This window comes from Muntiacus reevesi, chromosome 10, assembly GCF_963930625.1.
Source record: "Muntiacus reevesi chromosome 10, mMunRee1.1, whole genome shotgun sequence".
Taxonomy (NCBI): Eukaryota; Metazoa; Chordata; class Mammalia; order Artiodactyla; family Cervidae; genus Muntiacus; species Muntiacus reevesi.
The window spans coordinates 42,855,008-42,872,229 of NC_089258.1; the positions used below are offsets into that span (position 1 = coordinate 42,855,008).

Here is a 17,222-nt window from a genome sequence, read left to right on the forward strand (position 1 = left end):
GCACTGTGGTCAGAAAAGATGATTGGAATGATTTCAATTTTTTTGAATTTTCCAAGACCAGATTTATGGCCCAGGATGTGATCTATTCTGGAGAAGGTTCCGTGTGCACTTGAGAAAAAGGTGAAGTTGATTTTTTGGAGTGAAATGTCCTATAGATGTCAATTAGGTCTAGCTGGTCCATTGTGTCATTTAATGTTTGTGTTTCCTTGTTAATTTTCTGTTTAGTTGATCTATCCATAGTTGTGAGTGGGGTATTAAAGTCTCCCACTATTATTGTGTTACTATTAATTTCCTCTTTCATACTCGTTAGCATTTGCCGTACATATTGTGGTGCTCCTATGTTGGGTGCATATATATTTATAATTGTTATATCTTCTTCTTGGATTGATCCTTTGATCATTATGTAGTGTCCTTCTTTGTCTCTTTTCACATCCTTTATTTGAAAGTCAATTTTATCTGATATGAGTATTGCGACTCCTGCTTTCTTTTGTTCTCCGTTTGCATGAAATATTTTTTTTCCAGCCCTTCACTTTTAGTCTGTATGTGTCTCTAGTTTTGAGGTGGGTCTCTTGTAGACAGCATATATAGGGGTCTTGTTCTTGTATCCATTCAGCCAATCTTTGTCTTTTTTGGTTGCGGCATTCAACCCATTTACATTTAAGGTAATTATTGATAGGTGTGGTCCCGTTGCCATTTACTTTGTTGTTTTGGGTTCACGTTTATACAACCTTTCTGCATTTCCTGTCTAGAGAAGATCCTTTAGCATTTGTTGAAGAGCTGGTTTGGTGGTGCTGAATTCTCTCAGTTTTTGCTTGTCTCTAAAGCTTTTGAATTCTCCTTCATATCTGAATGAGATCCTTGCTGGGTAGAGTAATCTAGGTTGTAGGTTATTCTCTTTCATTACTTTCAGTATGTCCTGCCATTCCCTTCTGGCCTGGAGGGTTTCTATTGATAGATCAGCTGTTATCCTTATAGGAATCCCTTTGTGTGTTATTTGTTGTTTCTCCCTTGCTGCTTTTAGTATTTGTTCTTCGTGTTTGATCTTTGTTAATTTGATTAATATGTGTCTTGGGGTGTTTTACCTTGGGTTTATCCTGTTTGGGACTCTCTGGGTTTCTTGGACTTGGGTGGCTATTTCCTTCCCCATTTTAGGGAAGTTTTCAGCTATTATCTCCTCGAGTATTTTCTCATGGCCTTTCTTTTTGTCTTCTTCTTCTGGGACTCCTATGATTCGAATGTTGGGGTGTTTCACATTGTCCCAGAGGTCCCTGAGGTTGTCCTCATTTCTTTTGATTCTTTTTTCCTCTCTGCTTCATTTATTTCCACCATTTTATCTTCTACCTCACTTTTCCTATCTTCTGTCTCCATTATTCCACTCTTGGTTCCCTCCAGAGTGTTTTTGATCTCATTCATTGCATTATTCATTTTTAATTGACTCGTTTTTATTTCTTCTAGGTCTTTATTAAACATTTCTTGCATCTTTTCAATCTTTGTCTCCAGGCTATTTATCTGTAACTCCATTTTGTTTTTCAAGATTTTGGATCATTTTTATTATCATTATTCTAAATTCTTTTTCAGGTAGATTCCCTATCTCCTCCTCTTTTGTTTGACTTGGTGGGCCTTTTTCCTGTTCCTTTACCTGTTGGGTATTTTTCTGCCTTTTCATCTTGTTTAGATTGCTGTGTCTGGAGTGGGCTTTCTGTATTCTGGAGGTCTGTGGTTCCTTTTTATTGTGGAGGTTTCACCCAGTGGGTGGGGTTGAACAATTGGCTTGTCAAGGTCTCCTGGTTAGGGAAGCTTGTGTCGGTGTTCTGGTGCGTGGAACTTTATTTCTTCTCTTTGGAGAGCAATGGAGTGCCCAGTAATGAGTTTTGAGATGGGTCTGTGTGTTAGGTGTGACCTTGGGCAGTCTGTATGTTGACATTCAGGGCTATGTTCCTGCGTTGCTGGAGAATTTGCGTGGTATGTCTTGCTCTAAAACTTATTGACTCTTGGGTGGTGGTTGGTTTCAGTGTAGGTATGGAGGCTTTTGGACGGTCACTTATTACTCAAAGATCCATGTAGTCAGGAGTCTTCTGGTGTTCTCAGGTTTTGGGCTTAAGTCTCCTGCCTCTGGATTTCAGTTTTATTCTTCCTGTAGTCTCAGGACTTCTCCAACTATACAGCACTGATAATAAAACTTCTAGGTTAATGGTGAAAAGATTCTCCCCCGTTAGGGACACCCAGAGAGGTTCACAGAGTTACATGAAGAAGAGGAGAGGGAGGAGGGAGATAGAGATGAGCAGGAGGAGAAAAAGGGGGACTCAAGAGGAGAGAGACAGATCTACGAAGTTGTCTGATTCCAGAGTGTTCGCCGTAGCCCAGACACCCACAAAGATTCACAGAATTGGATTGGGAAGAGAAGGGGAAAGGAGGAAATAGAGGTGTTCTGAGGTAGAAAACAGAGAGTCAAAATTGGGAGAGAATAATCAACACACTCCTGAATAAAAATGGGAGCTGAATATTGGATTCTTAAATGTTCACAATTTATATCATATACTGAAAAACAAAAATTAAAAATCTAGAGTAGAGGTTAGACTCTTAAAAATACTATATTAAAAACAAAAACCAAAACACACAAAAAATTTTAGAAATATATATGAAGTTCGGTTTAAAAATAGGGCTTCTCTTCTTTTGTTTTTTTTTTTCTGTAAGGTTATAGTGTATTGAAAATGAAAATTAAGCAGTAGTAAGAGGAGTACTAGAGGACTTTAAAAGAAATAAGAGAAAAAAAAATAGAAAATGGAAGGGCAGAAGAAAAAATAAAAGAAAAAAAAGAAAAAAAATTGTTTTTCCTAATTAAAAAAATCGTAAAAATCTATGAAAATGAAAGTTAAGGAGTAATGGGGGAGTAACAGGGAATTTTAAAGGAAAATTTAAAAAAAGAAAAAAGAAAAAAAAATTTTTTTTCTTACTTAATAAAAAAAAAAAGAAAGAAAAAATATATCTAGGAATTTCTCTGGAGCTGTTGCTGTCAGTGTGGGTTCAGCTCAGTTTCAGATAGCTCCTCGTTCCAGCTTACACTTCTCGATATCTACAGGCCCTTCCGGTGAAGTCGGTGTCTTCTTCAGGGATTTTAATCTGTTGCACCGGTCCCTTCTGAAGCGGTTCTCTTTGTTTATTTGGCTTCTGTTGCCGGTCTCTTCCGCGCCTAATTTCCGCCCTGACACAGGCGGGCGGAGGTGGACTCTTATTCAGGTAGCTAGTTCCGTCGCGATGCGGGGAGGGGCCGGCGCCGCGGGGAGGGGCCGGCGCTGGGGGAGGGGTTGGCGCTGTGGGGAGGGGCCGGCGCTGGGGGAGGGGCCGGCGCTCGGGGGAGGGGCGGGCACTCCGGGGAGGGGCCGGCGCTCCGGGGAGGGGCCGGCACTGGGGGAGGGGCCGGCGCTCGGGGGAGGGGTGGGCACTCCGGGGAGGGACCGGCACTGCGGGGAGGGGCCGGCGCTCCGGGGAGGGGCCGGCGCTGGGGGAGGGGCCGGCGCTCGGGGAGGGGCCGGCGCCGCGGGGAGGGGCTGGGGCTCCGGGGAGGGGCCGGCGCCGCGGGGAGGGGCTGGGGCTCCCGGGGAGGGGCCGGCGCCGCGGGGAGGGGCCGGCGCTGGGGGAGGGGCCTGCGCTCCGGGGAGGGGCCGGCGGTATTTTCTCCGTCTATGCTGCTCAGGCTCCCGTCTGCTCTGCAATGGAGCGCGCTGCACGCTGTGCGAGGTCCCAGCCCTCGGGTGATCCACAAAAGCGCGGAACACAAAGTTGCGCCTGCGTTTTGTCCCTACGCCGCCCGAGTGGCTCAGGCAGCCAGGCGCTTGACGGGCGCTCTCTCCCCGGGTGCGGTGCGTCTTCTGCCCTGCGCGTCCCCAGCCCCAGTCCCCTCCCGCGCCGGTTGGGTGCGTGTGCCCTGTGTCTAGCCGCGACCCTCCCGGCGGATGTCGACCATCCAGAATCTCGGGAGGTCTTTTACTAGAAGGCGGAGGCCCGTTTGCAGTGTGGTAGGGGATGCGGTCCTTGGGGCCGAGCCTGCCCCCCCTCCCCTCCCCCCTGCCTCCTGCCTCCGGCGGGGCTGGGCCGGTCCGCAGCCTGCGAGCTCTTCTCAGGACTTTCTCGGTCCCTTTGTTCTGCGAACGGCCGGCAGTGTGTTCGGGCCGGTTAATTTTCTCTCTCTCTCTTTTGCGCTCCCACAGTTCAAGCTGGGAACTCATAAAAGCTCCGTCCGATTGTCCTCAGGGCACTCAGGCCCGGACCCTGCCCCAAGCAATGCCGCCCGCTCCTCTCCGTTCCGCCCCCACTTGCTGGTGGCGGATGCGGGCGTCTGGGGTACTTTTCTGCTGGGAGTTGCTTTTAGGCTCGTAATCTGTGGGTTTTATTTATTCTATCCCTCCCAGTCAGATTCAAACTCCGAGATTCAAACACTTCCCCCAGGCCCGCCAGAGCGAGGGTTTCCCGGTGTCTGGGAACGTCCTCCATTAAGACCCTTCCCGGGACGGATCTCCGTCCTTAGCTCTTTTGACTAACTTTTTATCTTTTGTATTTTGTCCTACCTCCTTTCGAAGACAATGGGCTGCTTTTCTGGGCGCCTGATGACCTCGGCTAGCGATCAGAAGTTGTTTTGTGACGTTTGCTCTGTGTTCAGTTATTCTTTTGATGAATTTGTAGGGGAGAAAGTGGTCTCCCCGTCCTACTCCTCCGCCACCTTGGCTCCTCCCTATAGGGCTGTTTTATTTATCGATAATTGCTATCTAACAATGGTATGACTAAAAGCTAAAAATGAAATAATCTACTTGTTTAACAAGGAACCAACTAAAGCAGACGCTAAATGCAGACAGCAGTACTGGTGAACGTCAGTGGTAGGGGTGCCTTTTTTCCTTCAGTATTTGCATACCTATGCTTTTTCCTTTATTTTTATAATGCACTTGTGCCATAATTTTTTTTTTTTTTAATTTTTCATCTCAAAATTCATGGGTCTTTTACACTATGAATTTGAAAAGTAATTCTCCCAAAATATCTAGTTCTTTTATGGTTTGACTTTTGGCATTTTGAATCATTGGTAGATTTGGAGTTTATGTAATGTGATGCTGAGGATGATCCCCCCCCCCCCCAAAGGACCACTATTTATTGTGTAAAGCAATTTTTCCACATTTATTTGAGATGCAGTATTCATCACATATTAAATTCACTTATACATTTGGGCCAATTTTTGAATTTTCTATTTTGTAAAATTGATTTTTCTGTCCATATTTGTATCACTAGGAGGTAAATTATTGAGGCTTTATAATATGTTAGACGGAGTTTTTCACCCTTATTTTTCTTGTTTCACACATTTTCTTCTAGCCTTTCTTGCTTATTTTTCCAAATGAATTTGAGGACTATTTTGTTTTTCATTTTTTAAAAAGTAGAAAAGCTATCATAAGAAAATTGAAAAGACAAATGACAAAGAGGAAAATCAATGTAACTTGTATTCTAGAAAAAAAGGTTAATTCTTTAATATATAAATCAATAAGAAACAGAGACTACCCTCCCTAAATAGACAGGAAATATTTTTAAAAAAAGATTAAAAAAAAGATTTGACAGAAATGGAAGGATATTAATATTACTTATCATAAAAGAACAAATTAAAGTGCACTGAGAGCTTCAAACGAAGACACTGGTGTTGGAATTGCCATTTGCATAACAGCCAGAAACTGGGGGAAAAGTTTCCAGCATCAGTTTTTACACCGAATGAAAGCAAGTGGATCTAGAATTCCTGAAGGGAGGGAAAGTTGAGGTGAAGGCCAGGATCTCTGCTTTTCTGCCTGGAAGCTGCAGTGCGGGAGAGAAGCCCACCTCGGCCTGTGTTCCTTAACGGGAGAGAAGCCCACCTCGGCCTGTGTTCCTTACAAACTGTTGCTATTCAGTTGCTAAGTCCTTTTAAGATCCTTTAGATCTCTGATTTTAAATTTCTGAGATTTTTGAGAGTTTAAGTTTTCCCAATCTCAGAGTGAATTTAATTTATTAGGAAAATAGAGATGAAATGATCACCAAATAAGGATTTTCAATTTATTTCCTTTGTCTGGTAGGATACAGTTTGTTAATGCTTAATTGTGTATGACAAAAATGAAATTACAACAAACTTCTAACTTCTATTTAGTAGATATTTTTCATTAAAATCACTTTTTTAATCTTTTAGTGAACAACCCTATACCTTCCAATTTGAAATCTGAAGCAAAAAAGGCTGCTAAAATTCTAAGAGAATTCACAGAAATAACTTCCAGAAATGGACCTGATAAGATCATTCCTGGTAGGTGAATAACATAAGTACTTTCCACTTCTACATTTGTTCTGTTTCCCAAATTATCTTCTCAACCCTTGACTGCACACAGGTCCTCAGACCACCTTTCTGCTCTGGGCCTATCTTCCCCACCGGGCTCTGGGCGGTCACCTCTCCCATCTGCCTCGTAAGACCCCTGCTCCTTCCCCCTTTTGGGGGCCCATCGCTATAAGTATCCCGTGTCCTTTGCCAGCACCACTTCCCTCAAACTCAACAGGTCCTTGTCTGCAGTTTCTGAGGACTTTGCAAACTCACTAGCTAATCTCATAAATAAGTTTTAAATTTGTGTTTTTTCTTTCTAGATAAGATAGTTATACCTTACAGTGGTTTAAGAAGACTAATCAACGATTCCCAGTACAACTGCAAATCTGTATTCCTGGGGTCAGAAACCTCAGTTCCTAAGCTCCCCCAGACCTGCTGAATCAGCTGTTTCTAAAAGGTGTCTCAGAAAATACTTATCTGATGCTAAGAGACTCATATGCAAACTAGCTTGGGCAGGCAAATTTCCCTCTTAGTGCAGGACTTTCATCCTTCATTTAAGAAAGGAGTTTAATTTCTTAAGCTAGATTTTCTGAAGTTGTTTAACAGATCTTTAAATGTTTTTAAAAATTACTAATTTGTTGTTGTTATAATAATACTAATTGCTCTTATTTTGGCCTAGCCACTCCTCTCATCTTAAGAAAACAGGGCTTTTTAGAGCATTGATACTTAAAGTGCAGACTGGACAACATTTGAGCATCACCTGGGAGCTTGTTAGAAATGCAGGACCTCAGGCTCTTCTTAGACCTAAGGAATCATAATCTGCATTTTTCACAAGATCTCCAGTGAGGTACATGCATATGAAAGTTTGAGAAGCACTGCATAGGACTTGAAGGAAAGTCAACCAGAAAATTTGAGTTTTCTTAGCTCTGTTCTGAAGCAGGAGGTAGAAGACATTTCTTGGTATATATCAGCTACATATCAGGCTAGCCCAACTTAAAGATGAAGTGTATTTCCTACCATAAAAATATCTGGGTATGGATTATTTCTCAAGGATTTTGTCCAGCAGAATTCTGTCTTGCCTTTTCTGCCTCCAGTTAAAGGCCACCCAACTCCCTTTCACTGGCTGTCACTCAGAAAATGAAAATCTGTTTACATAGGAGCCTCAGGAAGAGCTTGCTCCCAGGGTATCCAGACTGTGAGTGGAGGGATGGGGGTGGGAGGCAGGAAGGCCCAGCTGCCGGGGGAGCAGCCTTGCCTTTCCATGGGACACGGAGGGAGGGGCATTATGTTTACATTAAAACTGAGGAGCTCTGTTATGAAACAGAAGATGAAGTCTCAAAGCATTTTAAAACAGAATGCCCAGACCTTTAGACCTCTTTGGCTGTTAGTTCACAGTTTTCTGGTGTAAGGGCTCTGAGATGTGAGACTGAATTTAGAGAGTAAATTTGCAATCGATCCATCCTCATTACAATGAAGAGCTAACTGGACAATTATTTAGTGATTATTGGTAGTTTACTGTCCCTGAACTTGAGTGGGTAAGATATTAAAAACACACCTGACATTTGAAATGTGTTCATTAAAAAAATCTACTTTTGTTCTCTTTAATGTTTCTGAGCAGAGGCAGTGCTCACTGTAAAAGCACTGAGAACGGCCTGTGAGGTGTTGAGGATGTTCTGCCAGCATGTGCCGTATAAGCAGGCTCCCTGACGTGTATTGAAACTGTCCATGATCATTACCTTGTTACACCCGTTAGAACTTGAACTCGGGCCCCCTTGGCAGGCGGCCCTCTGAACAGCATCACTTCTCGGCCTTGCTTCAGCGCCAGCAGCTGGAGAGACAATCTGCATGTCACCCTCCACGTGCCTGTGGTCCAATCATCTCTGAGAGTCTGTTATTAATTTAAATTTTGAAATGGTGTGCATAATTGTATTTGAAATTTAGTGTCTCCTAAGAGTCCGACACAACTGAAGCAACTTAGCAGCAGCAGCAGCAGCAAGGATACATACAAAGTCTTTTTTGTGTATTTGAGTACACTATTTGGTTTGACTTCTTCAAAATAAGAAGGGCACGGCAACCCACTCCAGTATTCTAGCCTGGAGAATCCCCATGGACAGAGGAGCCTGGCGGGCTACAGTCCATGGGGTCGCAAAGAGTCGGACACGACTGAGTGACTAAGCACACAAAATGGTGATAAATTAAACTACCTTAGAAGTAGTATTGGGATCCAAGAATAATTTCAGTCTTAAGGCTTCCTTTGTTATTTGAAAGATGTACTATTGTGTAAATAAATCCACAGAATAGTGAGGCACTGTGTTTAGTAGGCCCTATGTTAATAACCTTCCTTTTATGGAATGAATTTCCCTGAAATGTGAATAAACCAATATTTTGTAAATGGAATTATATTTTCAGTGCCTTGGTAGTTATGTGTTATTCAAATACTGATCAAATCATTTTATAAAGTTAAAAACCTTTTTTAAGTGGCAAAATCATTAAATTTTTCTGGTTTTGAATCCAGATTTTCATATTATTAGCAGGTGAGCTCAGTGATGTGGCTTTAAGCTCAAATACTGCCACACACTGCATATCAGTCACTGTTTCAGTTTCTCCTTAATACTCTGTAGATCTTAATTTCTTTGAATAAATTTGAAAATTATACATTATGTTCTAAATTAATTGAAATCTCCAAATTATTTGTCCTGCTACTAGACATGAGCATGGTGTCATCCCAGGCTCTCATTTCTTGTGGCCACTGCAGAATTTCTGTGCACCTGTCCTGTTGGGTTGGGGCCACCAAAGGCTTCAGGCTCTTGCGGGATGGGTTTTCCTCAGTTAGCTGTGCCACTCAGACCAGGGAGACCCGGGCCCGGGAAGCAGAGCTCCATGCCCAGGCCTGACCCGTCCGGGCGCACACTCTCCTCTCTTGCAGCGCATGTCATCGCCAAAGCCAAGGGCCTCGCCATCCTTTCTGTGATAAAGGCTGGGTTTCTGGTCACCGCGAGAGGAGGCAGCGGGATCGTGCTGGCGCGCCTTCCAGACGGAAGTAAGTCAGCGATTCTTCACCAGGAGGCGCAGAGAGCGCCTCCCGCTCGTGTTCTGTTTCCAGGCGAACATGTTTCCTCGGGAGGGAGGCAGGCTCTCTGGTCCCACCGGAACCGCCTCCCTCGGGCCGCTCCCTGGGCATTCTCTGAGTCAGCCAGGCGGGAGCCTCTCGGGACACCGGAAGGCGTGCCCCCGCCTGCACATATTTTCTCGTCCTTCCATGGAGCAAATATTAAACGTTGACATTATATTTCTCTTGTCAAATATGTATTCTTATTCCTCAGCTTCAGGGTAGGAGACCTTAAAACCTGAAACATTTTGAAGAATATCCATCCCCAGGGCAGAATCATGTCAAGATCAGTATAATTTGGCTTTACTTTCTGGTGTGAAATCTAATACCTGATTTTTCAGACATGGCATCAAAATATATTTGCCTTGAATCTCAAGAACCAACATTTACCATATTTGAAATGTGTGTAGGTATGTATAGGGGCTTCCCTCATAGCTCAGTTGATAAAGAATCTGCCTGCAATGCAGAGGACCAGGGTTCAATTCCTGGGTTGGGAAGATCCCTGGAGAAGGAAATGGCAACTCCAGTATTCTTGCCTGGAGAATCCCACAGACAGAGAAGCCTAGCAGGCTGTAGTCCACGGGGCCGCAAGAACCCGACACGACTTAGCGACTGAAGCCCCACCAGGTGTGTCATAACCGTCTGAAAGCCTTTTTATATGAATTTAACATTAGCTGTTCAGTTATATAATTGAACACATTTTTCTGTTGATGTGTTAATGTGTTGGGCTTCCTTTGTGGCTCAGCTGGTAAAGAATCCGCCTGCAATGCGGGAGACCTGGGTTCAATCCCCTGGAGAAGGGAAAGGCTACCCACGCTAGTATTCTGGCCTGGAGAATGCCATGGACTGTACAGTTAGGCTCCAGGTTTGCAGGAAGCCCCCATTTTGCCCGGCAGGTGTGCACTGTGGGGGACAGGTGCCTGTCAGAAAGCGGAGGAGCTGTCCACCCTGGGTCTCCTCTCAGAGCCTCCGGGGGACCTGCCCACTGGCTTAAGTACCCAAGTTTCTCTCTCCCACCTTCCCAATTAGCTGGTGGTCACTCTGCAGAGGGAATTTCAAAAGCCACCCAGTGTGGCAAGCAAATTCCCGGACCCTGGCCAGGTGAGCCGTCTTTAAACAGGGACAGTCCCTAACCGAGGAGGTGGAAAACAGCTTTGGGGTTACGAGACATTAATTTCTATAGTCAGAACTTCCCTAAGCCCAGACCGAGGAGTTCTGGATGCATTCAGGCCCCAGCCTGTCACCCAGGAAGCCGGACAGCAGGGGGAGCTAGACTGAGGGCGCCTCCGAGCATCTTCCTGCAGCGCTCCGAGATCGCCCCACCCCCCCAGCTGCTTTTCTCTAGACTTGTTTAGCATAGTTGTGTCTACATCAGGAAATACAAGCACAAATAATCCTGAAATGCACCGTATCATGGCAAATGGAGTTATTTTACTTAGCTTCCAAATGTCAGGATAGGTATCTTGTTAGAATTGTAGTAATTTTGAATTGATAATCTGTTTCTTGTGCTTCTCCTAGGCACAAAGGGTGTCAAAACAGGGTTTGCCCTCAGAGACTTACAACAGAAACCGTTTAGTATTATGTTACCCTTAGAAGTGACTATAATACTCTTGAATCCTTTTGCTCTCATATCTATGATAAAGTTCTAACTAAAGACTAGAATTCCAGCTCAATTATTTTACAAAACATTATAAATAGTGATTGTTGAAATTATCAAATGCTATGTATAGTTAATCAGTGAGAATTCAATAGTTTGGTATTATGCATATTTATTATGCATTTTTTTGGTGACTTCCCTGGTGGCTCAGATGGTAAAAACGTCTGCCTACAATGAGGGACACCTGGGTTCAATCCCTGGGTCGGGAAGGTCCCCTGGAGAAGGAAATGACAATCCACTCCAGTACTCTTTCCTGGAAAATCCCATGGACAGAGAAACCTGGTAGGCTACAATCCATGGGGTCGCAAAGAATCAGAGATGACTGAGCGACTTCACTTTCACTTTCTATGCATATTTATAGGGAAAGATTGGAAAACATAGACTTGTGAGTCTATGAGGCTCATAATACATATCTAACACCTTTCAAACATTTTTAACTTAAAAAATTACATATGTTTATTAAAGAACATTTAAAAACATAGGCAAAAATGCCAAAGTCTCATTATTTTAAAAATAAACACTATTCATTCACATTTTAGCATCTTTCATCTCTATATTTATATGCCAAGGAGTTTTAATGTTAGAATTGCTTGTTTGTTTCTGTTAGAATGGTCTGCACCTTCAGCCATCGGGATAGCTGGGCTTGGTGGAGGATTTGAACTAGGAATAGAGGTGAGTAGGTGATGTGTGTATGTACAGTTGCCTTATTCTCTAAACGCAGCTGATACATGAAAGGTGAGAGATTTGAGATTTCCTCCTGTTCTTGTTTTACCACCTGTGGAAATTGTTCCCTTTATTTTCTTGAATCTCTGCCTAAAACTATGGAATGGTTATCATTTGTCTCTTTTTTTTTCCTTGGCTGTAGAGTTTCTTCCATTTATCATCTCATATGTTCCCATCTTTAGCACATCTGAAAAGCAGTCATTCTCAGATCTGACAAAATTTAATTGGCAGCTTCTGGCTTCTGATTGCAGTCGTGGGTGTAAACAGCTTAACGTTATGTATCATCATTTGTGGCAAAATCCAGTTTGTGTTACTACTAATGTTCAAATTACTTCAAATTTTTTAAGTACAAATTGTCTTTGTATTATTTCATTTTGCAACTTTGCTCTAATTATGGTTTCTATCAAAGGGACTAGAAATCACACCAGCACACACTCCTTTTCAGAGGTCTCGCCAACAGGGAGCATCTGCACAATATTAATCTTTCATCTGTTGTTTTACTGCTGAGTGATTGGTAAATCAAATCTCCTAATGTTCCCAAATCATTTTTTTCTCAAATTTCAGCCAGTTTCTTCCTAAGCTCTCCTTTAATGAATTTGCTCTGTTGCCATAGTTTAAAATGGATGGTGGTAGTGGTAAAGAACCTGCCTGCCAGTACTGGTTAGATGTAAGAGACATGGGTTCGATCCCTGGGTCAGGAAGATCTCCTGGAGAAGGAAATGACAGCCCACTCCAACATTCTTGCCTGGAGAATCCCATGGACAGAGGAGCCTGGCGGTCTACAGTCCCTGGAGTCACAAAGTGTTGAACGTGACTGAAGCAACTTAGAACCCACAAATGTGGCCTTATTAGGAGGAAATACTTCCACTACTGTTTTTTTTTTTTTTTTTTTTTGATCTTTACTTGCTGCTGCATAAATCTGTATCATAAAAAGAGGAACATATTTTAGTTTTGCTATTACGACTGCCTTTTGTTGTATAGTCAATGAAATCATAACCTTCGGCAACATGGCACTTGTATGCAAAGTGTGTTTTCAGCATCTGTTGTGCTCCTCTGCTCACACCTCCTGGCACTGTACCCACGTGTCCCTGTTGTCACTGCCCTCTGACCCCAGACTTTGAGGCTCCATCTCAAATAACATTTACCTACATGTGCCATCTTTGGAAATTTCGGGCTTCCCTGGTGGCTCAGATGGTAAAGAATCTGCCTGCAATGCACGAGACCTGGGTTCAATCCCTAGGTTGGGAAGCTCCCCTGGAGAAGGGAATGGCTACACACTCCACTATTCTGGTCTGGAGAATTCCATGGACTATATAGAGAAACCGGAGATCAAATTGCCAACATCTATTGGATCATCGAAAAAGCAAGAGAGTTCCTAAAAAACATCTACTTCAGCTTTATTGATGATGCCAAAGCCTTTGACTGTGTGCATTACAACAAATTGTGAAAAATTCTTAAGGAGATGAGAATACCAAACCATCTAATCTGCCTCCTGAGAAATCTGTATGCAGGTCAAGAAGCAACACTTAGAGCTGAAACAACAGACTGGCTCCAAATTGGGAAATGAGTACGTCAAGGCTGTATACTGTCACCCTGCTTACTTAACTTATATGCAGAGTACATCATGCGAAATGCCAGGCTGGATGAAGCACAAACTGGAATCAAGATTGCTGGGAGAAATATCAGTAACCTTAGATATGCAGATGACACCATCCTTATGGCAGAAAGTGAAGAACTAAAGAGGCTCTTGATGAAAATGAAAGAGGAGAGTGAAAAAATTGGCTTAAAACTCAGCATTCAGAAAACGAAGATCATGGCATCTGGTCCCATCACTTAATGGCAAATAGATGGGGAAACAATGGAAACAGTGGGAGACTTTATTTTCTTGGGTTCCAAAACCACTGCAGATGGTAACTGCAGCCATGAAATTAAAAGACACTTGCTCCTTGGAAGAAAAACTATGACCAAAAAGCAGAGACATTACTTTGCTGACAAAGGTTCATCTAGTCAAAGCTATGGTTTTTCCAGTAATCATGTATGGATGTGAGAGTTGGACTATAAAGAAATCTGAGCACTGAAGAATTGATGCTTTTGAACTGTGGTGTTGAGAATCCCTTGGACTGCAAGGAGATCAAACCAGTCAATCCTAAAGGAAATCAATCCTGAATATTCATTGGAAGGATTGATGCTGAAGCTGAAGTTCCAATACTTTGGCCACCTGATTCGAAGAACTGACCCATTTGCAAAGACCCTAATGCCAGGAAAGACTGAGGGCAGGAGGAGAAGGGGACAACAGAGGATGAGATGGCTGGATGGCATCACTGACTTGATGGACATGAATTTGAGCAAGCTCCAGGAGTTGGTTATGGACAGGGAAGCCTTTCGTGCTGCAGTCCATGGGGTCACAAAGAGTTGGACATGACTGAGAGGCTGAACTATGGAAACTTTGAACATAACTTACCCTCGTGGCTGTATAGAAATTAACTCTGGAATTCTATTTGAATATTGTACATGGAAAATACATGTTAACTTTGAAAAATATCCACTTCAAGTAGAGATTAGACTGTCGTAGGAGTTTGTGCCTCTTGAATATGACCCGGCTTCGCTTCCCCAAGCACAGGTGGAAGGTTAGAGTCGTCAGCCGCTTTTCAGTGCTAGGAAGAGGCCAAGCTGGTCCCCCAGGAAGCGTCTCAGTCCTGGACAGGAGTGTGCTTCCCTTCTGGGCACACCCTGACCCAGGATAGGTGAGGCAGCTGGTAGGCTGTTGGCCACGAGCCCACAGAGCTGCTGCTGCTGCATGCTCTTGTTGGCCCAGCTCTGGTCCCAGTGAAATGCAGCAGAGCCATGGCCAGTGGGGGCTGAAGACCCACGCCCCAGAGTCCGCAGCCCCCTGGGCTCCCTGGGCCTCTCTCTGCTGTTCTTCTTCCACCAGACACTTGTTGCTAATGAGATGGAGTGCTTGACACATGATCCAGCCTGGAGATTTTCTTGTCTGGCCTTACCTGAATTGTCAGTCCTTCCTACCTATGTCCTTAGACTGACCAAGTATCAACCACAAGTAGACACACAAAATAAGTCTATTTCTTTAAAGCACTGGCATCAGTGGTTCAGACTATCAAATATTTGTTGAATACTTTAATTATCTGCCATTCTGTTTTAGAATGGAATAGTTAGCAATAATGGTTATAGTCTCATAGAATGCTCACATATCTTCTTACAGAATCATGTCCATACCATAGTCATGAAGGATGTCATTGTGTAGATAACTGAGTTATGTGGCCCCTCCAGTGAAGACAGGCAGAGAGGGACAGGCTGGTTATTCAGAGGGAGGCCTCCGGCCCCAGACACAGTCGGCGAGTTGTCTGCAACCCTGGGTGCTGGTTCCCTCACGAGACGTCTCGTCTGGGCCACCTTTTGCAGGCAAGGAGGTGGAGGCTCGGAGACGTCGAGTCCTGTGCGCTTGGTTCCAGGGCTGCTTCTGGTGCCCCATCTGGTCTAGACTGTAACCGCCGTCCCTGTAACACGCTGTGGATTTGAGGGCATGCATGAGGTAGGCAGGGTACCTGAGAGTATTTCAGCACTCAGAGATGCTCGGCACCATGCAGAGGTGGTGTGTGGTTGTCTCTGATTGGTTTCCCTGGAGACAGAGCCTGAGACGGGACTTGGGGCACACATGATTCACTGAACAAGTGTTCTCAGGGGGACTGTAGGGGCCAAGGGAAGCAGACAGATAAGAGGAATCATCCGGGCAAGGCTATCGTCCCCAGTAAACTCAACATGGGCTGATGACAGGGAGCTGAGGCTCGTCCTACGACAGAGGAGAAGCAGCCGGTGTCTGGGGACGGCTGCTCTCACCACCTGTCAGCGTGAGGGGACTGAGTGCTGGGTGCAGGGCTGGAGGAGCCGGGGGTGCCCCTGCCGTGTGACCAGACCCCTCTCCTGAGCCCAAGACCCCAGTGAGTTTCCACCCTCCACGCTGCCTCCCATGGGTGGCGACCCCTTCCATACATGTGGAAATGTGAATTTGACCACCAGGAAGTCTAGATTTATCTCTGCTTTGCAATCTAGACCAGGCTAAGGCTATGAAGTCCTTCATAGGACTGTCATGTTTTGCCAGGATCTGTTGGCCTGTATTAGCTTGGACATTAGTTAAATATACGTTCTGGCACTGGTCCACTTGAGAGAACTGCTGAGAATTCCCAAGGTTGTATAACTCATACATACCCACCAAACACAATAACAACAAACAAAAGTTTTAAAAGTCAGTGGAGTCAGAAAAGATAATGCTAAGACCTAGTTTAAATGCTACTAATATTTTCTTTCCAGGACAATTATAGCAGAGCCCAAAGCTCTGAAAACCCCAATACCTCAGATTATCCCATTGTTTGTCATTTACCAAAAGCCAGAATCCACACTGGGCCATCGAGTCTGATCAGTCTCACCCAAGACTGTAATGTGAAAAAAATGGCTCAGTCTTTCCCAGGAGAATTTGGATGAACTCTTTTACTTTAATAATGAGAAAGGCTAGATCTAGGCTTAAACTGAGAAGCTACTGTTAGAGATCAGAGCTCAGTGTCTAAGTCCCCTAAGGTTCTGTGCAAGAGAGGATCTGTTGATGTGAGGAATGAGAGGCACTGGGAGCCTCTCAAGTTTGGGTTGGCTGTTGAGGCTGATGATGCCCCTGAGTGAGAGCATGAAGCTTGTCACCCACAAGAGGAGGCTTTCCAGGGGAGTGGGGCAGACTCCTGAGCAGAATGGCTGGAGAGATGTAGAAAAAGACCGTCTGAGCTTCTGCAGAGGGTGGAGGAGGTGGAGGTCTCACCAGAACTCCAGGAGGAGCCCTGGGCTTTCTCACCAGGTTGCCTGGATGTGGGGCTTCATCACAGGACCGCAGCGTCGGGGACTCGGGCCCACGGTGGGTAAACCTCCGAGGGCAGAGGGCAGGGTGTGTGGGGCAGGGGGCTGGGGAGCTGTGGCCAGTGGCTCCTGAGAACACTTTTCGCTCGCCTTTCCTGCATGATAGTGATTTTTTTAAACTCTTGTTTAAGAATTGGGTTTAATTGTAAAACTTGCATTTTATTTACAAGTTAATTGTATCTTAATTCAAATTTCTTAAGAAGCCCTTGTCAAATTCTCAACTGTCAGTCTTCTACGGCTTATTTGCTCGCTGTTCCAGTTTTCTTTCAGGAAACCCACCCTGCTTTTCATTCTGTGCTGTGGAAATAAGTAAAGAGCCATTGGCACTGTTGCTGCTATTCAAATTGTGGAGCTTTGGACCTGACTCTCTGTCTAATTGGTCGTGTCACCGAAGAACACAGGATTATCTTACTCTTATTTCAGGAGAACTGAATTGCGATTGGACATAAACTTAAAGGATTAATTTATTTTCTTTATTGACTCGTAGTTGTGCCTTACTTTAC

The 17,222-nt window shown here is 44.3% G+C and overlaps 1 protein-coding gene across 1 annotated transcript in view; it reads left to right on the forward strand.

Annotated features, from left to right (window-relative positions):
- The window catches only part of SH3YL1 (SH3 and SYLF domain containing 1), a 67,925-nt gene that overhangs the window by 21,040 nt on the left and 29,663 nt on the right, over positions 1-17,222 (forward strand). The window contains exons 2-4 of the mRNA XM_065947560.1: positions 6,191-6,301; positions 9,240-9,353; positions 11,687-11,751. Coding sequence (XP_065803632.1) covers positions 6,191-6,301; positions 9,240-9,353; positions 11,687-11,751 — 290 coding nt within the window. The remainder of the gene's footprint in view (positions 1-6,190; positions 6,302-9,239; positions 9,354-11,686; positions 11,752-17,222) is intronic.